Source organism: Scyliorhinus torazame, chromosome 15 (genome assembly GCF_047496885.1).
Source record: "Scyliorhinus torazame isolate Kashiwa2021f chromosome 15, sScyTor2.1, whole genome shotgun sequence".
Classification (NCBI taxonomy): domain Eukaryota; kingdom Metazoa; phylum Chordata; class Chondrichthyes; order Carcharhiniformes; family Scyliorhinidae; genus Scyliorhinus; species Scyliorhinus torazame.
This window is the reverse complement of record NC_092721.1, coordinates 133,759,193-133,783,089: the sequence shown is the minus strand read 5'-3', so window position 1 is coordinate 133,783,089 and position 23,897 is coordinate 133,759,193. Positions and strand designations below refer to the sequence as shown.

The 23,897-nt window shown below is 44.0% G+C and overlaps 1 protein-coding gene across 5 annotated transcripts in view; it reads right to left on the bottom strand.

Moving 5' to 3' along the window:
* elmod1 (ELMO/CED-12 domain containing 1) overlaps positions 1-23,897 on the bottom strand; it is a 72,095-nt gene that overhangs the window by 40,755 nt on the left and 7,443 nt on the right. Inside the window, exons 2-4 of one of the 5 annotated variants that reach the window (XM_072476764.1) lie at positions 8,591-8,841; positions 6,030-6,175; positions 2,629-2,657 (exon numbers count right to left, since the gene is read on the bottom strand). In XM_072476764.1, coding sequence (XP_072332865.1) covers positions 2,629-2,657; positions 6,030-6,175; positions 8,591-8,649 — 234 coding nt within the window. In that variant the 5' untranslated portion in view covers positions 8,650-8,841. Of the gene's footprint in view, positions 1-2,628; positions 2,658-6,029; positions 6,176-8,058; positions 8,246-8,274; positions 8,568-8,590; positions 8,842-23,897 lie in introns of those variants that run through there. The other 4 variants (XM_072476766.1, XM_072476762.1, XM_072476763.1 and 1 more) reach the window with 4 other exon arrangements.

The window sequence follows — 23,897 nt, the reverse complement described above, 5'->3', positions numbered from 1 at the left end:
TAAGCTATGGATGGGGGGAGGGGGAGGAGTAAAGGAGTATTGTAGCATTACCCAAATTTTTCATGTTTAATGTTTCTTTTCTCTTGTTGTTAAAACTAATTAGCAGTCCTATAACTCTACTACTCCATGTTTCATAAAAATAAATAAAAGTTACAATCTTTTGAGCCAGGGTTCCTTTCTGGTATCTCCCTGTCCAGTTATAACATCAACTCTGATCGTAACACAGCTATTCCATCATGACAGCTCCATCACCAAAACAAATTGCATGTCACTGACTGACCTATTTCTCTCTATCTTACAGAAGATGGCATACAACCGAAGGTAGCAAGGAAGAAACGTGGCAGGATTCCCTTACCTTCAGGCGCTGAGCATCAATGAATTTAGAGTACCCAGTTTTTCTTTTCCAATTAGGGGGTAATTTAACGTGGCCAATTCACCTACCCTGCACATCTTTGGGTTGTGGGCGTGAGACCCATGCAGACATGAGGGCATGTGCAAACTCCACACAGACAGTAACCTGGGACTGGGATCAAACCAGAGTCCTCGGTGCCGTGAGACAGCAGTGCTAACCACTGTTGCACCGTGCCGCCCAGTATCCTCATTCCTAATCCTCCTCACACCCCACTTTCTTCTCCTCCTAGAATCGCTTGACTTAAGCTGCAGATGGTTTTGGCATGTACCTATTACTTAGAAACTCCTCCTCTCAGCACAACCTTTCTCCTATTTTCCTTTCAGATACCTCAAAATTGGAACTTGGCCAGGCAGTGTAGGAAGACAGAGAGAATGATGGTGAAGACACACTGTCACTTGATTTCATAATTGCAGCCACTAGCTCATATACTGATAGTTCACCTATCTTAGATAATAGATTAGAGGTGGGATCTGCACATAGTAAAACACCAAGCACAAGAGCACAACAGATAGAACTAGAGGCAAGGCTATTACAGGTATCAGCTTACTGGAGGTCAGGGTTGCACAAACATTCTGTTGCAGAACAGTCAGATGATAATTTTGATGTTTAAGATTGCTATGGCTGCACTCAGTAAATACTTGGTGCATTAGGAAGCCTCCAGAAAGCCTGCAAGAAACATGGAGGGGTCTAGCATTAACTTAGCACAGGGCCTTGTGCACAGCTTGGAGTCCATCCTTTCAAGTATGCAAGTGGTGGCCAGTTTGTGAACACCCTTGAATGCCAATTCAACCATTATACATTGTATAGAACTAATTAACCCTACAGTGACAGTAATATGTGTAAAATAAAAAGATTTTAAAAAGTCATTCATTAGAATTGGTCGATATCGCAGCTTTCATTGTAGAACTACCAGTCTCCAATGAGAGTTTGAGTGTTGCCTTGAAAGCTCATATTGAAGTGATCTGAGCTCAGACAGATGTCATTATGGCTGTGTTTATCAGTGTTCAAAGTGCCATTGCAGGGTGTCACAGCAGGCCAGCAATCTGTCCAATATATTAATATGATTGTTAAGAGATTGCCCCAAGGGGTGTGGCAGTATCTTCACAGAACAAGAGTCACCTTCCTCTCTCAGGATGACAGCATTCAGCATTCAGATTACATCTAAGGCTTGATTGAGAGCTAGAACTACTGGAACACCGGAGCCCCAGGGAAAACATTGCTTGATTGGCAGCTCTGTTTCTCTGATCTATGCTGTCAATCGCACAGTGTTGATTTACACAAGACAAAGAGGTTGAAGTGCTATCATTTTCTGCTTTTGATACTTTAAAGATTGGCTGAATTACTGTAGTAAAGGTTTTTTTAAGTGGAAAATTATCAATGAATGACTTTTAAAAATCTTTTTATTTTACACATATTACTGTCACTATAGGGTTAATTAGTTCTATACAATGTATAATGGTTGAATTGGCATTCAAGTGCCATAGCTTGTCATGGGGTGAAATGAGGGCATGAGGATCATAAGGGGCCACAGGGGGCCATAGGTGAACGCTGTAGGGCTTTTCATGCTTTTATTCTAAGTCCCACACTACCGAGATGGGCTTTGTGAACAGCCTGCCTCTGTACCTGGCAGCCCCTGTGGCTACCTCTTGAACTTTTTCCCGGATTGGCTGGTCTGTCTGCAGCCTGCACCTCTACAATGAAAGTCCCATCCTTGCGGGCACTTTCTCCTGATACGGGGGGAGGGAACAAGCTGGGAATTTGCCAAATTCTCGGATGAGAATCCAGCTCCTGGAGTCACACAATTTAAATTACAAGGACAGCTTATACAAACTATGGTTGCTTTTCTGAAATGTAGAAGGTAATGGGTAATTTGATTTTAAAAGTTTAAGGTATTAAGGGGAGCAGATAGTGTAAATAGAGAGAAACAGTTTCCCTGATTTGTGGCATAATCTAAAAATGAGAACTTTTAGGAGTACAATTTGGAAACAAAACGCTCTTTGACAATTGGTAATTGATGCTTGACCAATTGTTAATTTTAAGTCTGAGTTTAAAGATTTTTATTAAGCAAAGCTATTAAGGGACAAGGCAAACACAGTCACTTGCAGTTGTCATAGGTCTCGTTGAATGACAAAACTGACTCCTAGTCCTAAGATTTCATACCAAGAAATAGTTTACACATTAATAATAATGCACTGAATGCAAAGTATTCTACTTACTTCATTCCTGGAGGACTTTAATGATGACTCTGGCAAGAAAATAACAAAATCAAATTATTCTACAGTGCAGATACATATACTCACAATTCATACTGAGCAAGAATGATGGAGATGCTAATCTGCATTTCCTTCAGCTTAAACTGGCTGTCATTGTATTAGTAATGTTTCATAACATATTTGCTGCTATTGGCTCCCATCCTTCCACTGCAATATATGCCAGAACAGTGCAATTAGTTTCAGAATGCAGTTGCTGTTACATTTGAGAAATAACATGTGGAGTCATGGAAGTACCGCCTTCTTTCTTGACATATTTGTCAACTTGACAGAACCAAGTAGATTGCCAGTATTCTTTTAGGAAAAAACAAGAATTTTACACTGTATTTAAATTTAATTTCAAGTGCTATAAAACAACTGAAAATGTATCACAATCATTATTCTGCTTTATGGCTGGTTGTAAAAAATTAATAAGCAGACAAAGAGGTAGAAATTCCCATTTTTATACATCTGGATTATTCTGCATAGCCTTGGGTGATCTCAATCATGACAATCTGCTATGCACGCTTGTATCAAGATGGTCGTGCTTGTCCTGTTCTGACAGGCATCTCAATTCATCACCTTCTCAACAGACCTGCCAAGTAGTAAGAGTGAGCAACCAACATTGATGGACCAGCAGAATTCCCTTAGATATAGGGTGCACTTAATGATATTCATGGTGCTGCAGTACTGATATATTAAAACCCCCTTAATTGTATTGAATGACGTTCAAAGAAATTCTAGACGTTCTTACAATTTTCAACTGTAACATTGACAGAAACTTCACAGAAACTCTAAAATAACAGAATTAACATTGGATGTTTCTGTTATAAATGGGCGGCACAGTAGCTAGCACTGTTGCTTCACAGTGGCAGGGTCCCAGGTTTGATTCCCAGCTTGGGTCACTGTATGTGTGGAGTCTGCACGTTTTCCCTTGTCTGCGTGGGTTTCCTCCGGGTGCTCCGGTTTCCTCCCACAAGTCCCGAAAGACGTGGTGTTAGGTGAATTGAACATTCTGAATTCTCCCTTTGTGTACCCGAACAGGCGCCAGAATGTGGCGACTTGGGGCTTTCCACAGTAACTTCATTGCAGTGTTAATGTAAGCCTACTTGTGACAATAAAGATTTTTATAAATCAGGGTATAGGAATTCATAATGAGAAATTGTGACAGGTAATATGTGCAGGTATAATTTCATTAAAATATATATATTATCTATGTTTTAAATTTTAATCCTTATCAATTTTAAAGCTGAGAACATTGCTTCACAGCTCCAGGGTCCCAGGTTCGATTCCCGGCTTCGGTCACTGACTGTGCGGAGTCTGCACATTCTCCCAGTGTCTGTGTGGGTTTCCTCCGGGTGCTCTGGTTTTCTCCCACAGTCCAAATATGTGCAGGTTAGGTGGATTGGCTATGCTAAATAGCCCTTAGTGTCCAAAAAAAGGTTAGATGGGGTTACTGGGATAGTGGAGATATGGGCTTAGGTAGGGTGCTCTTTCCAAGGACTAGTGCAGACTTGATGGGCCGAATGGCCTTTTTCTGCACTGTAAATTCTATGATTCTATGAACATAACAGTAATATGGTCAACATGTACCAGTTAAGCATTAAATATCTTGGTTTGAAACCTGAGTGGGGATCTCTCCCACTTTAACTTCACACAGCCAACTGCTTATGCTATCCCGCAAGTTTTCTGAAGTTACCGCAGACAATCTCCCAGAAACTAGTTCTTTGCATATGTGACCTGTTAACAAAGGCTTTTCAAAAGTATTTTTCCTCACAATAAATATAGGTTTGCAGTATGCAATCATGGATTTAAAACTGGTTTTATGAACACTTGTTGTGTAGCAATGTACCTCTAATGATGCTTACATCTCCATCTCCCATACAGATTGACCTACACAATAATAATTATTACCAGCAGCTTAGTTAACAATCATGATCAGCAACAGAATTAGCTGTACATGCCAGCATATAATGTCCTTTATACAAATGTGTAAAAGTAGAGATAGATTTTTCATTAATTCAGTTGCAGGGTAGTTTAGTGGTATAGACAATTGAAAGCAGCATTTGTAAACCTTGAAAACCAAACTGGCTCCTCTTTTTCAAATGGGTTTACCTTTAGCAAATTGTCCAAAAACATTCCAAATGAGAGAAGTTAAGAAAAAGATTGAAAAATACAGACATTATTTTTCTGAAATTGCTGAATGTTGCTGGATTTCTGGAATTTTAAATGCTCTAAATTGAAAGCATATGGAATAAATAAATAATTCACTGCACTTCACTCTGGTCTAATTATTGGAGTTGGTAAATGCTCACATGCCTGCCACGGGTGCTGAATTATTATTGAAAACAAAATGTGATGGGCACAATAGGCTTGAAAATAATGCACTGACTTGCAAGATACTGTCTTGCTTATTTTCAGTACTGATTCTTAATTACTAGCATAAAAATTTGGAAATAACATTTAATCAGAAATGTAATTCAAGTAGTGTCAAGGCAATACAGAGGGGCAACATGGGAACAATTTTAATGTGAAGTGCAGACTGTGCGAGTGAGTCATAAATGACTACCAGTCAAAGATGTCTGCATTGGACCTGATCCACTTTCGGTTTGAGATCCTCATTTTAAACTGGTTAGTGACCTATCAGTGCAATACATGCTTCCCAAGTGACAGCTTGTCAACATGGAGGCAGAGAATTCAGCAGGGTGGCCGAATGGGTAGGATCTTTGAAGAGGAAGGTAGAAGCATCAGGAATGATTAGAAAATGCATAATTAACAGCAGTAAAACTTTGACTTTGAAACCTTTAAGGCTGAAAAACCCAGAAGTGGCTGCCATAAAAATATGTCCCAAATCTCCATATAGTTTTTCTTGGCTACAGCTGAGGATCCTTTCATATTACACTGATAATGGCCACCACTAAACTTGTACCAGCAGCTTCAGTCAACTGAGAATGGAATTAATAGCAGTCATGTAGGTCAAAACAGGTGGCGATTTAAAAAAAACAATATTTTATTACATAACCATAGTATATAATTAGTTGAAATTTAAAGGCAGTTTGAATAGTATAGCAGGAGTGAGTGCAAAGATGGATTTTGCATCTTACAATTCCTTCAATAATGAGTTTACTTATCAGGTAGCAGGTACCAAGTGGTACCAATATTTTCACTACAGGAAGTGCAAAGAACAAGTCAGCTGTAAACAATCAAGATGCTACTTGGGATGTGGGAGACATATCTCCCCAATAATTTATGATCAACAGGACATTAGAAGAACATGGAAGCTCGTCATCAGCCTTTTTTCTCAGCTGAAATGTGCTATCCAGTGGAAAAGGGCAAAAAAAAAGAAAACCTTGGAGTTTGAAACCTACCTATTTTCAATGTTCTTTGAGCTCCAGGCTTCCTGCTGTAGCAGATTCTCTGCAGTTCACATTTTCCTGTTATTTTTCGTAAGGCAAATTTGAGAAAACGCCACAGACATTTGCAGTAAATGTACAGACACAGTTGAACCAACATCCTGCAGCCAAACAATAAAAATAAATTAAAAACAAAACCACATGCAGACAACAAATACTTCCGTTCAATAAATACAAAATGTGTCAACAACCTAAGCTTTTAAAAATTGCATGCTAATCCATGCTGAAATCTGCCTTTTGAATTTTAGAAACAAAAATGCACAGTATTAAATATCAAAAAATAGATTTTTTGTAATTTACATCAGAATCATTTTCCAGCAAGACTCAGAATGTCCTAGTGTGATATATCAGACATTTACAGAATCCTGTCAGCTAATCTGCTTCTCAACTATTATGCAGTATTAGCAGCAGCTGATATGACAGGGAATCCATCAGAGCTAGGGTTTGACATATTCCTGGAGGTTTCATCACCTCCTGTTTCCAATCACCCAGCCAGTTGTAGTCTGTTCCCTCCCATCTCCAGTAATTTTATAATAAACAGAAGTGTAGAAAGAAAATAAAAAATACCCACATAATGTTAATAAAGTGTGGATATTTACAGATAAGATTGCACAATGTTCAGTACCATTCACAACTTCTCAGATACTGAAGCAATCCATGTTCAAATGCAGCATGACTTGGGCAATATCCTGGCTTGGGCTGATAAACAGGCCATCTCCACCGAGAATTTAATCTTCTCCTCTTGACATTCAATGGCATTACCATCGCTGAATCCCCCCCAATATTAACATCCTGGGGGTTACCATTCACCAGAAATTCAACTGGACTCACCTTACAAAGATTGTGGCTACAAGAGCAGATCAGAAGTTAGGAATCCTGAAGCAAGTAACTCACCTGAGGCATGACTGTGATGGAATACTTTCCACTTGTCTGGCTGAGTGAAACTCCAACAGCATCGAAGAAGATTGGTACCATCCAGGATAAAGCAGCCTGTTTGATTGGAACCCCATCCACAGACATTCATTTCTGTCACCATCGGCGGAGTGACAGTAATGTGTACCATTTACAATATACACTGCAGAAATTCACCAACTCACCTGAGACAGCACCTTCCAAACACACAACTATCAAGAAAGAGAAGGGCAACGGACACATGTGTCACCACCACCTAGAAGCTCCCATCCAACCACACACCATCTTAACTTAGAAATATATCCCCATTCCCTCATTGTTGCTGAGCCAAGATCCTGGATATATATGTCAAATATATCCCCATTCCCTCATTGTTGCTGAGCCAAGATCCTGGAACTCCCTCTTTAACAGTACTGTAGGTGTACCTACACCACTTGGACTGCAGCGGTTCAAGAAGGCAGCTCACCACCAGCTTCTCAAGGTCAATTAGTGATGAGCAATAATTGCTGGCCTAGCCATTGATACCCACATTTTATGAATGAAAAAAACCAATGGTGGAATGCTATCTACTCTGTAGCCTCTCATCTTCCACAGTCTGCGTACTTCTTCCTCAACGTAGTGCTCCTGTTCCTCAGTTTCACTTCATAGGTCAGGGCAGTGGGTTGTTGCTTCATAATAGCCACTTTGAACAGTATGCAACATACTACCACAAATCTCAATACCCACTCAGCTGAGTACTAGCAGGTCCCTCCAGAGCAGTCCAAGCAGTGGAAGCTGTCAATTGCGGGATCTATAATGTTTCTTGTAAAAGTATGGCTCTCATTTAGTATGTACGTGCATGTTCCGGACCGGAGCCATGAACTATGTCGATGAATGAATAACCCTCATCACTCAGTAGCCAGTCTTTAACTTGCTGTGGTGTCAAATACAGGTGGCCCAGAAAGAATGAAGTGACCACTGCCAAGAGCACAGATGTTTTTCAATACTATGCATTTCCTGTAGATTTTGGCAATATTCCTTACTGCAAGAGTAAGCTTTGTACATGGTTAGTCAATTACGCATTAAGCATTACCTGGTACAGCTGAGGAACACCCTCTGGCATGGTACTCTGTTGCATTTACTGGAGAGGAAGAAGTGGGACAGAAGATGCATCATTTGCTAGCCTCTGTTTTCTACAGGCTATTTTTCAGTCAGCTGAGCTTTTTGTTTCTGCTCACCTCTTCCAATTCCCTTCAAAAGAGTCAGCTTTCTGCATCTGTCTCCTAGTATTAGAGTCAATGACACCCACCTTCATATCTCGCTTGCAAGTGTCCTTATAGCAGAGGAATGGACACCCAGAAGGTCATGATTCAGTGGCCAATTCACTGCACAGAAAGTTTTTGGGTTTATCCAATGAAAGTGCTGAGCCATTCTAGAAATCATTGACTTGGTAATTAGTGTGTGCTGATGAATCAGCCAGCTCCCTGTTTCCGAATTTGTGACCATATCCTCAGCATTTCTTGGACAATGAAGGTGAAAACTGTTCACCATTTTGTCCTGCCCCCACATATGCAGGTCTCACATTCCAGGGGAGTGCATTGAGGGTACAGGCTTGGTAAACTCACAGTTTGGTGTTCTCAGTCAGGTTGCTGTTGCTGCACACTTTCTTATGCAGCTTAGACATAACAGCTGTAGATTTTGTAATGCCCAAGTTGATTTCAGCATCAAGTGACAGGTTGCTTGTGATTGTGGAGCCGAGATATTGGAAGCTATCAACAGTCTCCAGTATCACATTATCAAAGTTGATTGATGGCTGGATTAATGTCCTGGACCATGACTTTTGTCTTCATCAGAGAGTTGCTCCATGCATTCCATACTTTTAAAAAAATATATATTTTATTAAAGTTTTCAAACACAATTTTTCCACCTTACAAATCAACAAAAAAAGATAACACTAATAGATAACATAATTTAAATAAAATAGTGATCTAACAAAGTAACAAAAAATAGTGCTCTCCCCCCTCCCCCAACCAGAACAAAACAGGTTGCCCCCCCCCCCCCCGGGCAGCTGCTGCTGACGATCTATTTTCCCTTAACGTTCCGCGAGATAATCAAGGAACGGTTGCCACCGCCTGGAGAACCCCTGAACCGATCCTCTCAACGCAAACTTAATCCGTTCCAGTTTTATGAACCCTGCCATATCGTTTGTCCAGGCCTCCACGCCGGGGGGTTTCGCATCCTTCCACACGAGTAAGATCCTTCGCCGGGCTACCAGGGACGCAAAGGCCAGAATATCGGCCTCTTTCGCCTCCTGCACTCCCGGCTCATCCGCTACCCCAAATATAGCTAACCCCCAACCTGGCTTGACCCGGACCTTCACCACCTTTGAAATCACTCTTGCCACTCCCCTCCAGTACTCATCCAGTGCCGGACACGACCAAAACATGTGTGTGGTTCGCCGGGCTTCCCAAGCACCTCCCGCACCTGTCCTCCACCCGAAGAACCTGCTCAGCCTCGCTCCCGTCATGTGTGTTCTGTGAAGAACCTGGAATTGTATCAGGCTAAGCCTGGCACACGAGGAAGAGGAGTTTACCCTACTTAGGGCATCAGCCACAGACCCTCCTCAATCTCCTCCCCCAGCTCTTCTTCCCATTTTCCCTTCAGCTCCTCTACCAGCGCCTCCCCCTCGTCTCTCATCTCCTGATATATTTCGGACACTTTGCCCTCCCCGACCCATACCCCCGAAATCACTCTATCCTGGATCCCCTGTGTCGGGAGCAGCGGAAATTCCCTCACCTGTTGCCTCGTAAATGCCCTCACTTGCATGTATCTAAAGATATTCCCCGGGGGCAACTCATACTTTTCCTCCAGCGCTCCCAGGCTCGCAAACGTCCTGTCAATAAACAAATCTCCCAATCTCCTAATTCCTGCCTGATGCCAGCTCTGGAACCCTCCGCCATCCCTCCTGGGACAAACCTATGGTTGTTCCTGATCGGGGACCACACCGAGGCACCCGTCACACCCCTATGTCGCCTCCATTGCCCCCAGATCCTTAAGGTTGCCGCCACCACTGGGTTCGTGGTATACCTTTTTGGGGAGAGCGGAAGCGGCGCCGTCACCAGCGCATTTAGGCTCATTCCTTTACATGACGCCATCTCCAGCCTCTTCCACGCCGCCCCCTCTCCCTCCCTCATCCACTTGCGAACCATCGCCACATTGGCGGCCCAGTAATAATCGTCCAGATTCGGCAACGCCAGTCCCCCTCTGTCCCTGCTGTGCTGCAGGAACCCCCTCCTTACCCTCGGGTCTTCCCTGCCCACACGAAACTCATAACACTCCTATCTATTTTCTTAAAAAAGGCCTTAGTGATCAAAAGGGGAGACATTGAAACACAAAAAGAAACCTTGGGAGGACCATCATCTTGACCGCCTGCACTCTGCCCGCCAATGAGAGCGGCAGCATATCAGAGGCTAAACAGAGGCTGTTTAGCACAGGGCTAAATCGCTGGCTTTGAAAGCAGACCAAGGCAGGTCAGCTGCACGGTTCAATTCCCGTAACAGCCTCCCCGAACAGGTGCCGGAATGTGGTGACTAGGGGCTTTTCACAGTAACTTCATTTGAAGCCTACTTGTGACAATAAGCGATTTTCATTTCATTTTCATCCCACCTCTTGAAATCCTCCTTCATCTGCTCCACCAGCCGCGTCAGATTGAGTTTGTGTAAAGTTCCCCAGCTCCTGGCTACCTGAATCCCCAAATATCGGAAGCTCCTTTCTGCTCTCCTTAACGGCAGGCCGTCTATCCCTCTTCCCTGATCCCAGGGGTGTACTACGAAAAGCTCATTCTTCCCCATATCAAGCCCATATCCCGAAAAATCTCCAAACTCCCTCAATATCTGCACAACCTGTCATCCCCTCCACAGGATCCGCCACATATAGCAGTAGGTCGTCTGCGTAGAGTGACACTCGGTATTCCTCTCCCCCTCTAACCACCCTCCTCCATTTCCTAGAGTCTCTCAACGCTATGGGCCAGTGGTTCAATTGCCAGCACGAACAGTAATGAGGACAGAGGGCACCCCTGCCTCGATCCCCTGTGTAACCGAAAATACTCCGATCTCTGCCGATTTGTGACTACACTTGCCACTGGGGCCCCATAGAGGAGTTTAACCCAACTGACAAACCCCTCCCCGAACCCAAACCTCTTCAGCACCTCCCATAAATACTCCCACTCTACCCTATCAAATGCCTTCTCTGCATCCATCGCTGCCACTATCTCTGCCTCCCCCTCGGCTGGGGCATCATTATCACCCCCAACAGCCATCGCACGTTAACATTCAGTTGTCTCCCCTTTACAAACCCTGTCTAGTCTTCATGCACCACCCCCGGGACACAATCCTCGATCCTCATCGCCAGCACTTTTGCCAGCAACTTGGTGTCTACATTCAGGAGCAAGATAGGCCTAAATGACACGCATTGCAGCGGATCTTTATCTCGCTTCAGGATTAATGATATCGTCGCCTCCGACATTGTCGGGGGTAGAGTCCCCCCTTCTCTGGCCTCGTTACAGGTTCTTGCCAACAGCGGGGCCAACAAGTCCACGTACTTCCTATAAAATTCCACCGAAAACCAGTCTGGTCCCAGGGCCTTCCCTGCCTGCATGTTCCCCAGCCCTTTAGTCACCTCGTCCACCCCGATTGGCGCCCCCAGACCTGCCACCTCCTGCTCCTCCACCTTTGGGAACCTTAGTTGGTCCAAAAACTGTTGCATCCCCTCTTTTCCCTCTGGGGGTAGGGACCTATATAGCCTCTCATAAAAGGTCTTAAACACCTCATTTACCTTCCCTGCACTCCGCACCGTAGTTCCCGTTCCATCCCTAACTCCCCCTATTTCCCTCGCCGCTATCCTCTTACAAAGCTGGTGGGCCAGCAGCCGACTCACCTTTTCCCCATATTCGTATTTCATCCCCTGTGCCTTCCTCCACTGTGCCTCTGCCTTCCCTGTGGTCAGCAGGTCAAACTCCGTCTGAAGTCTTCGCCTCTCCCTATATAGTCCTTCGTCTGGGGCCTCCGCATATCTTTTATCCACACTCAAAATCTCCCCCACTAATCTCTCCCTTTCTTTGCCCTCCTTTTTCCCCTTGTAAGCCCTAATGGAGATCAACTCTCCCCTAACCACGGCCTTCAGCGCTTCCCATACTACCCCCACCTGGACCTCACCATCACCATTGGCCTCCAGGTACCTTTCAATACATCCCCGCACCCTTCCACAGACTCCCTCATCCGCCAATAGTCCCACATCCAGTCGCCACAGTGGGCGCTGTTCCCTCTCCTCTCCTAGTTCCAGATCCACCCAGTGCGGGGCATGAACTGAAACGGCTATGGCCGAGTACTCCGTTCCTTCCACTCTCAAAATCAGTGCCCTACTCAAAACAAAGAAATCTATCCGGGAGTAAGCCTTATGAACATGGGAGAAAAAGGAAAACTCTTTGGCCAACGGCCTAGCAGATCTCCACGGATCCACTCCCCCCATTTCCACATAAACCCCGAGCACTTTGGCCGCTGCCGGCCTTCTTCCGGTCCTGGATCTAGACCGATCTAACCCTGGATCCAGCACAGTATTGAAATCCCCCCCCATTACCAGGCTTCCTACCTCCAGGTCCGGGATACGTCCCAGCATCCGCTTCATAAATCCCGCATCATCCCAGTTCGGGGCATATACATTTACCAGCACGACCTCCATTCCCTGCAATCTACCACTCACCATCACATATCGGCCACCATTGTCCACTACTATATTCCTAGCCTCGAACGACACCCGTTTCCCCACCAATATAGCCACCCCTTTATTTTTCGCGTCCAACCCTGAGTGGAACACATGTCCCACCCATCCTTTCCTTAACCTAACCTGATCCGCCACCTTCAGATGCGTCTCCTGAAGCATGACCAGTTCTGCCTTCAGTCCTTTTAAGTGTGCGAACACTCGGGCCCTCTTAATCGGCCCATTTAGGCCACTCACATTCCACGTGATCAGCCGGATATTGGGGGCTGCCCCCCCCCCCCCCCCCCCCCCCCCCCCCCACCCCCCCCCACCCGCCCGGCCGACTAGCCATCACCTACTCTAGGCCAGTCCCACGTCCAGGTCCCGCGCACCCACCAGTCCCCCAGGCGGCGCACTCCCATCCCGACCACCTCTTCTCTTGCCAGCTCCCTCTCGATCCCAGCAGCAGCAACCCAGTTATCCCCCCCCCCCCCCCCGGCTAGATCCCCATCTAGCATGGTTACTCCCCCCATGACTCCAGCTGACCCCGACTTCCCCCGCTCTCTCCTTGACCCCCCCCGTGTGTGGTACTCTCATCCTCCTTGCGCCTATCTTCCCGCCATCATCTCCCTAGCGTGGGAAAAAACCCGTGCTTTCCTAGATCAGCCCCGCCCCCTATGGTGCAGCTCCCCCTACAGCCCCGTTCCCATTCCCCATCCCCCACCTATGTCCCTTTTTCCACCGGTGCTCACATTTCTCAGTGTCCCCCCGTCAAAGAAAAAAGGGATTCTTCTCTTCCCTTTCCCCTCCCCATCTATCGTCCCGATACGGTGAACCACCCATTCCCCAATTTACATTTCTGTACATCAACATCGTCATCTCCCCCACAGCATCAGTCCCTCAGTTCTGGTCCAATTTCTCTTTTTGGATGAAGGTCCATGCCTCTTCCGACGTTTCAAAATAATAGTGTCTATCTTGGTACGTGACCCACAATCGCGCCGGCTGCAGCACCCCAAACTTTACTTTCTTCTTGTGAAGCGCCGCCTTGGCCCGATGAAAACTCGCTCCCAGTCCTGATACACTCGTATCACCGCATTCTCCCACCTGCTACTCCGTACCTTCTTGGCCCAGCTCAAAACAGCCTCTCTGTCGGTGAAGCGGTGAAATCTCACCACTATCGCCCATGGTGGTTCTCCAGCCCTGGGTCTCCTCGCAAGGACCCGATGAACCCCTTCCACCTCCAGGGGGCCCGAGGGGGCCTCAGCTCCCATTAGCGAATGGAGCATCGTGCTCACATAAGCCCCAACGTCAGCTGCCTCCACTCCCTTGGGGAGACCCAGAATCCGGAGGTTCTTTCTCCTCGATCTGTTCTCCAGGACTTCGAGTCTTTCAATACACCTCTTGTGTAGCGCCTCGTACGTCTCCATTTTTACCGCTAGGCCCAGAATCTCATCCTCGTTCTCAGCTGCCTTCTCCTTCACCCCACGGAGCTCTATCGCCTGGGCCTTTTGCGTTTCTTTTAGCCCTTCGATTGCCAATAACATCGGCGCCAGCACCTCCTTCTTTAATTCCTCCACACACCGTCTAAGGAATTCCTGCTGATCCGACCCCCATGTCGTCTGGTCTCCATCCGTCGCTATCTTGCTTCTTCCTTCTCTTCTCTGCCGCTGCTCCAGAGGATCCTTCGTAATCTGGCCACTACCACCGATCTTTTCCATACACACTAGGGGGGACTCCTTACTTCGTCACCCCACACTGGGTTTGGTCCGAAAAAATTTCCGTTGGGGCTCCCAAAAAGAGCCCAAAAGTCCGTTAAAGCGGGAGCTGCCGAAACGTGCGGCTTAGCAGTGCATCGCCGCAACCGGAACCCACATGCATTCCATACTGAGGAACACTTCCAATGGCACACTCTCGAACACTTCCAATGGCACACTCTCATGCTTCAAAAGTTTTGTTTGATCATCAGCAGAATGACCATAACTTCCAACCCTTTGAAATAAAGGTCAACATTCCATGAGCCTTTTATTTTTGATTAAACTTTCTTCTAGTTTTTAGTCATTTCTGTGCTTGGACTCTGCTACAGTTACTAGCTTCTTGCTATTTAGAAAACATTCTGATCTAACTTTCTTAGGTTCAAAGTGAATCACCTCACATGGAACTCCATCTGCCATAATTTTGCTCAACCACTTGTTATGGATGAATCGTTGCAACTTTGTTCTCTCATCTACACAATTTACACTGTGCCACCTAACGTGATGTCATCAGCAAATTTGGATACAAGGTTGGCTATTCTGTCATCTAATTTATTTATAAATATAGTAAAAGGTTGAGGCCCCTTAGGACACAACTCATCAGATTTTTCCATTTGAAGTACATAACTGTTATTCCTACACTTCATGTCCTACCAATTAACCAATTCTCTACATGAATCGATAGAATACTTCTAATTCCCTGTGCTTTCATTGTGTAAGGGTATAAGGATCGTCTCACAAGAGTATGCAACACTCAAATAAGACCAAATTTTAAAAATATCTAGGTTGCCCACGGACATAAGATATTTTTCACTATTTTCAATACTTCTGTAATAAAGATTGATGATATATGCCCATAGATAATGAGTTTTCTCCCCGTACTACATTTCTTCGCCAAGCATGGATTCTTTGTGAAAGACTTCAACTTCAAAATCCATGTTGGGATAATCATTTTTTTTTTCCTCCTTTCATACTCTCTACTACTCCCTAACCCAAATTGGCTCCTGGTGAAGCAACATGATGATATTAAAACTCCATCCTTGTTTCAAAATCCTTTCTAAGCCTCGCCCCTCTCTATTCCTGTAATCCTTTCCAGGCGCACAACCCTCAGAAATATTTGCACTCCTCTAATTCCATCTCCAAAGCATCCCCAATTTTAACCACGCTGCTACTGATGGCTATGCCTTCAGATGCCTGGGACCCATGCTCTGGAAAACCCTCCCTAAAGCTCTCCACCCCTGAAACTCACTTTCTCTTTTAAGATGCTCCTTAAAACCTACCTTTTTGACCAAGCTTTTAATCATCTGCCCTCATATCCCTTATCTGGCTTGATGCCATACTCAGTTTAATAAATGAATGAAAATCGCTTATTGTCACAAGTAGGCTTCAATGAAGTTACTGTGAAAAGCCCCTAGTCGCCACATTCCGGCGCCTGTTTGGGGAGGCTGGTACGGGAATTGAACCATGCTGCTAGCCTGCCTTGGTCTGCTTTAAAAGCCAGCGATTTAGCCCAGTGAGCTAAACCAGCTCCTGTGAATGACTTGGGTCATTTTATGAAGTAAAAAGGATTACAAATTGTTGTGGTGTATTTCCACATCAAGTGTGCACTGGGATCAGAGATGCACCCAAGAATATTGCAGGAAGAGAGAATGGAAACTGTGGAGGCGCTGGCCATAATCTTCTAGTCTTCTCTAAACTTAGGGGTGGTGTGAGTGGACTGGAGAATTTCAAACGTAATGCCCTTGTTCAAAAAGGTTGCAAGGAAAGTAATTACAGGCCAGTCAGTTTAACATCAGTCGTATGTAAGCTTCTAGAAACAATTATTCAGGATAAATTAGTAGTCACATGGAAAACATGAATTGATTAAGAAGAGTCAACATGGATTTCTAAAGAGGAAATTGTTTTTAAACTTGGGAATTTTTGAGGAGGTAAGAAGAAGAGTCGAAGAGGGTAATGCTGTTGATGTGGTACTTCAACTTTCAGAAGCATTCGATATAGTGCCACCCAATGGAATTGTGAGAAAAGTTATAGCTCATGGAGTAAAAGAGACAGTAGCAACATGGATACCAAATTGGCTGAATAATAGAAAGCAGACAGCAATGGTCAATGGACATTTTTCACATTGAAGGAAGGTTTGTAATGGTGTTTCTCAGACATAGGTATGGAGGTCTTTGCTTTTCATGATATATATTAATGATAGAGATCTTTGTGTGCAGGGGACAGTTTCAAAGTTTGCAGATGATAGGAAACTTGGAAGTATTGTAAGCTGTGAAGAATACAGTGTGGTACTTCAAATGAACTTGGAAAAGTTGGAGGAGTGGCAGATAGGTGGTAGCTCAAGTTCATTGTGGAGAAGTGCAAGGTGATGCATTTTGGTAGGGAGAGCATAGAGAGACAATGGGCATGATTCAACTAAAATATTTCTGAGTGTCATTTTGGGCAGGTTTGGGAGGCGGTGGGGGGGGGGGGGGGGAATGTTTCTTGCTGGCTTTTTGGGTGATACCACACTGCCATTCAACCACATTTAGTCATTTTTTGGGGGGTCTTGGCGAATTTCTCCCTGGTCAAGCCAATACTTACAAATGTTTTCAACACTGGGGAGCTGAACTTGCTGGTGGGACCAGCTCCTCAGAGATTGGGCCGACATTTTGAAAGGGTGCCCCAAACACTAAGTGAGCTTGAAGGTCCCCCACCCACAGGCAATGTCACACAATAGGAAGGATGCAAATGCATTGGAGAGTGCAGAAGAGGTTTACAAGAATGGTTCCAGAGATGAGAAACTTCAGTTATGAGGATAGCTTGTAGGTGGTTGCATGGTGGCACAGTGGTTAGTACTGCTGCCTCAAAGTGCCAAGGACCCAGGTAAAATTCCAACCTTGGGGGTGACTGTCTTTGTTGAGTTTACACATTCTCCCCATGTCTGCGTGGATTTCCCCCAGATGCTCTGGTTTCCTCCCACAGTCCAAAGATGTGTCGGTTAGGTGGATTGGCCATTCTAAATTGTCCCTTTTGTGTCTAATGGTTAGGTGGAGTTATGAGGTTACAGGGATAGGGTGGGGGACTGGGCCTGGGTAGAGTGCTCTTTCAGAGGGTTGGTGTAGACTGGATGGATCGAATGATCTCCTTCTGCACTGTAGGGATTCTGTGATTTTGAGAGTTGGTACTGTTCTTCTTGGAGAGGAGGCCGAGACGAGTTTTATAGAGATGTTCAAAATCATGAGGGGGCTGGGCAAAGTAGATAGGGAGAACCTGTTCCCCCTCGTAAAAGGATCAACAACGAGAGGGTACAGATTTAAACTGATTTGAAAAAGAACCGATATATGATGTGAGAAAAAACTTTCACACATTCAGTGGTTCGGGTCTGAAATGCACTGCCTCTAAGTGTGGTGGACGCAGGTTCAATTGGGGCATTCAAGAGGGCATTAGCTGATTACTTTAATAGAAACAACATTCATGGGCTATGGGGGAAAAGGTAGGGTAATGGCACAAAGTCATAATGCTCATTTGAAAAGCCGGTGCAGACATGATGGGCCAAATGGCCTCCTTCTGCGCCATAACAATTTGGTGATTCCCTGAATACAGTTGATTATTAACAGACATACGTTTTGATAAACATTCACAAAATTCACCTCAGGGATCAAAATAATTAAACATGCATTACTGGGTTATTATTCAACAGCATAATAGAGTCAATTTCTAACAGATAAAACATGTGTAAGCAATATGTATAATTGGTGGAAGGATGAAGATATTTTCTCCCTTCAAAGCTAACTTTGATGGTATAAGACGTGTATTGGCTTGGATAAGCTGCCAAATGATACTTAAGGGGTTGACGGTGGATAGGCAATGGCAGAGATTTAAAGAACATATGGGTGAACATCACCAATTGTACATTCCTGTCTGGTGCAAGAATAAGACGGGCTCAACCATGGCTAACAAGGGAAATCAGGGATAGTGTTAAAGCCAAAGAGGAGTGTATAAATTGGCCAGAAAAAGCAGCAAGCCTGAGGACTGGGAGAAATTTAAAATTCAGCAGAGGAGGACAAAGGGTTTAATTCAGAAGGGGAAAATAGAATATGAGAATAAGCTTGCAGAAAACATAAAAACTGATTGCAAAAGCTTCTATAGATATGTAAAGAGAAAAAGACTGGTGAAGACAAATGTAGGTCCCTTACAGTTAGAATCAGGTGAATTCATAATAGGCAACAATGAGATGGAGACCAATTGAACAATTACTTTGGATCTGTCTTCACTGAGGAAGACACAAGTAACCTTCCGGAAATACTAGGGGACAGAGGGTCTAGCATGAAGGAGGAACTGAAGGAAATCATATTAATCAGAAAATTGTACTGGGGAAATTCATGGGATTATAACCCGATAATTCCCCACGGCCTGATGCTCTGCATCCCAGAGTACTTACGGAAGGGCCCTAGAAATAGTGGATGCATTGGTGATCATTTTCCAGCATTCTATAGAATCTGGAAGAGATTCAATGGATTCGAGGGTAGCTAATGTAACCCACTTCTTAAAAAAAAAGGAGAGAGAAAACGGGGAATTATAGACCGGTTAGCCTGACATCGGTGCTGGAGAAAATGCTGGAGTCAATTATTAAGGATGAAATAACTGAGCATTTGGAAAGTAGGGACAGGATCGGTCCAAGTGAGCATGGATTCACTGAAGGGAAATCATGCTTGACAAACCTTCTGGAATTTTTTGTGGATGTGACCAGTAGAGTGGACAAGGGTGAACCAGTGGATGTTGTGTATCTGGACTATTAAAAGGCTTGTGACAAGGTCCCACACAAGAGATTAGTGAATAAAATTAAAGCTCATAGTATCGGGGATAATGTATTGAAATGGATAGAGAACAGCTTGGCAGACAGGAAGCAGAGAGTGAGAATAAATGGGTCCTTTTCAGAGTGGCAGGCAGTGACCAGTGGGGTACCGCAGTGTTCAGTGCTGGGACCCCAACCGTTCACAATATACATGAATGATTTGGATGAAGGAATTGCATGCAATATCTCCAAATTTGAAGACAACACTAAGCTGGGTGGCAGTGTGTGCTGTGAGAAGGATGCAAAGAGGCTGCAGGGTGACTTGTACAGGTTGGCTGAATGGGCAAATACTTGGCAAATGCAATATAATGTGGGTAAATGTGAGGTTATCCACTTTGGTGGCAAAAACAGGAAGACAGATTATCTGAATGGTGGCAGTTTAGAAAAAGGGGAAGTGCAACGAGACCTGGGTGTCATGGTGGAACAGTCGCTGAAGGTTGGCACGCAGGTACAGCCGGCAGTGAAGAAAGCTAATGGCATGCTGGCCTTCATAGGGAATTGGTGCCATCAATAGTTTCCTACTTAGTGGCAAAGGGATGTCTTGCTGCAATTATACAGGGCCTTGGTGAGGCCACACCTTGAGTATTGTGTGCAGTTTTGGTCTCCTAGTTTGAGGAAGGACATTCTTGCTATTGAGGATGCCCAGCGAAGGTTCACCAGACTAATTCCCGGGTTGGCAGGACTGCCATATGAAGAAAGACTGGATCGACTAAGCTTGTACTCACTGGGGTTTAGAAGAATGAAACATATAAAATCCTGATGGAACTGGACAGGCTAGATGCGGGAAGAATGTTCCTGATTTTGGGGATGTCCAGGACTAGGGGTCACATTCTAAGAATAAGGGGTAAGCCATTCAGGACTGAGAGGAGGAAGAACTTCTCTCAGAGACTTGTGAAATTCTCTATCCCAGAAAGCTGTTGGGGCCAGTTCGTTGTATATATTCAAGAGGAAGCTGGATGTGGCCCTTGCAGCTAAAGGAATCAAGGGGTATGGAGAGAAAGCGGGAGTGGGGTAGAGACAACCCCGGTAACTATAGACCAGTGAGCCTTACTTCTGTTGTGGGCAAAATCTTGGAAAGGTTTATAAGAGACTGGATGTATAATCATCTGGAAAGGAATAATTTGATTAGAGATAGTCAACACGGTTTTGTGAAGGGTAGGTCGTGCCTCACAAACCTTATTGAGTTCTTTGAGAAGGTGACCAAACAGGTGGATGAGGGTAAAGCAGTTGATGTGGTATATATGGATTTCAGTAAAGCGTTTGATAAGGTTCCACACGGTAGGCTACTGCAGAAAATACGGAGGCATGGGATTCAGGGTGATTTAGCAGTTTGGATCAGAAATTGGCTAGCTGGAAGAAGACAAAGGGTGGTGATTGATGGGAAATGTTCAGACTGGAGTCCAGTTACTATTGGTGTACCATAAGGATCTGTTTTGGGGCCACTGCTGTTTGTCATTGTTATAAATGACCTGGAGGAGGGCGTAGAAGGATGGGTGAGTACATTTGCAGATGACATTAAAGTCGGTGGACAGTGCGGAAGGATGTTACAAGTTACCGAGGGACATAGAGAAGCTGCAGCGCTGGGCTGAGAGGTGGCAAATGGAGTTAAATGCAGAAAAGTGTGAGGTGATTCATTTTGGAAGGAATAACAGGAAGACAGAGTACTGGACTAATGGTAAGATTCTTGTCAGTGTGGATGAGCAGAGTGATCTCAGTGTCCATGTACATAGATCCCTGAAAGTTGCCACCCAGGTTGAGAGGGTTGTTCAGAAGGCGTCCGGTGTGTTAGCTTTTATTGGTAGAGGGATTGAGTTTCGGAGCCATGAGGTCATGTTGCAGCTGTACCAAACTCTGGTGCGGCCGCATTTGGAGTATTGCGTGCAATTCTGGTCGCCGCATTATAGGAAGGATGTGGAAGCATTGGAAAGGGTGCAGAGGAGATTTACCAGAATGTTGCCTGGTATGGAGGGAATATCTTATGAGGAAAGGCTGAGGGACTTGCGGCTGTTTTCGTTAGAGAGAAAAAGGTTAAGAGGTGACTTAATTGAGGCATACAAGATGATCAGAGGATTGGATAGGGTGGACAGCGAGAGCCTTTTTCCTCGGATGGTGTTGTCTAGCACGAGGGGACATAGCTTTAAATTGAAGGGAGATAGATATAGGACAGATGTCAGAGGTAGGTACTTTACTCAGAGAGTAGTAAGGGCGTGGAATGCCCTGCCTGCAACAGTAGTGGACTCGCCAACACTAAGGGAATTAAAATGGTCATTGGATAGACATATGGACGATAAGGGAATAGTGTAGATGGGCTTTAGAGTGGTTTCACAGGTTGGCGCAACATCGAGGGCCGAAGGGCCTGTACTGCGCTGTAATGTTCTATGAATTTACATGATCAGCCATGATCATATTGAATGGTGGTGCAGTGTTGAAGGGCTGAATGGCCTAGTCCTGCACCTATTTTCGATGTTTCTAAGTTACCCACATTATGCCTGGTAATGCTGACCTCCTTGCATCAGCCAAAGGAAATAAACAGATAGAGGCCTTGGATCAGGTTTGCCACTAAGTAGGAAACTATTGATGGCTTCAATAGACCAAAGGAAATAAATGCTTTGGAGAACAATTTTTCTTTTTTTAAACATACAAAATCTAATACTTCAGGAACTTGCATCATGCATCTCTTCATTCAAATTTCAGTTGAGGATCGTCACCATCAATATTGTAACTTATTTCCATGTCATTTGCTAAGCTGCCACAGATCCAAATTTAATAAAACTTGCAGATTCTCCTGTTTCTTAATTTAAGATTTGCCATGATTTTTGAATACATGTGCGTCTACTTACATGAATAACCAGTGCTGTTGAACTGAAAGAAATATCAGTGAGACTTAGAACATATTTATTTGTAGTTACTGGTCCAGTAAAACATTAGTAGAAACTAAAACAAGATTTGTGGTAGGTTATTAAAATATATTTAAACTCTTGATGAACAGTTGAAAGGATAGACATTGGTTTTAATGCAGGTCCTTCCTCTGTAATAAATGAGCTAAACAGGAGGTCAGGTGTTCAAAGACAACTGGATGCCTTGGAGCTTTCCCCGATGGCTTAATGACATTTAGATGTGCTGTTTGTGCTACGCTGACCTTGGCCAGTGTATTACAACTTTGGATAAAAAAAACCAACAAATCAGCCAGGCTTTTTACTGTGTTTGTTGTTTAGTATTCCTAATTGAAATTTACATCTAAGTTGAGCAACAACAGAATTGGGCTCACATTGTGATGCCTCGGCAGACACTCTCATTAGAATAACTTGATGGAAGTCCGAGAGGGCACTTGCTGCTTTTTGGGCCATATCTCAGCAGAGCAAAGGTATCTATGCAACAGAAGGTGGGCAGGGGGTGAAGGAAGGAAATTAGGGAAGAAAACAATTGCCAAGTGCAAACAACTTGTGTACCAAAATATTTAGATGGAAAATTTATATTCACAATTTTGTATTTATCACAAAGGTTATTAGGGCTATACTAATACATAAAACGTATAAAGCATAGTACAAAGTTGACCATGCGTTTTACAGTTCCCACTGAACGTCAAAATCTACAATTGCTGCTGGTGTAAGGTCCACACAATCGCTTGCTAATAAAGACAAAAATGTGCTTCTCAGTATGTTAATTCAATCAGTTTTCACAACTCTTGATACTGCACAGAATTGTCATACTTGCATCACTAAACTCCCATTTCTGTTAGATACTGCAGTACAAGCGGTCATGGGAGTGTCCCATTAAGAAAGATTTTTGTCTTATCACATAGCTTCAGTGATGTCATTATGTGGGTGGAGCTGGGCTATGGCTCTGAGAGTTTTTTCGCTTTCACATTTGGCTGCTGTGGACTCAGAACAGAAGTATTTTGGCCTGTCTCTCTAATTGAATTTTAAAGAGTTGTTCCAAGGAAGAAATCCATTGATTATAGCTTCCTGCTGTTTTGGTAAAAAGGGGTTGCTAGTTTAACTGGATCTTGTTATTGAATTGGAACAGGTAAAGGTGAATTCATTAAAGGTCATACACAGATTACTGTAGCGGTGTGCGGTCTTTATGTTTGTAATTGATAAAAATTCTTGCCGTGTATGTTTATACAAATGTTAACTAAATTCTTAGAATAAAGCTTGTTTTTTTGATTAAAAGCACCTAAGAAGTCCGTTGAATAACACCTGAAAGGAAGGCTCTTGTGCTCATCCTAGCCAAATTCAACATAAAGGTTGCAGGTAAGAGGATCCAAAGTACTTTGGAGTTTTTAAACCCTTGCCCATAACAAAATCAACAATGGCATTGCACCTTTACAGTTATTTAAAAAAATTAAGCACAAAAATGTGATGGAAACTAAATGTTAAAAAACAGAATGCAAAGTTTATAAAGCCATACAAGATTTGAGAAAGGTATTTTTAAATCTGGAATAATTTTTCAGCAGTAAGTCATGTGATGTTGCTGCTTAGGAACTGAACATTTTCTACTTTTATTCTGTTGGTTTCAAAAATTATCTTGTGTAAAGCATGAATTAGATGCAGAGTAAATTTTCATCTAACAATCAGCTTTAAATGCATCTCA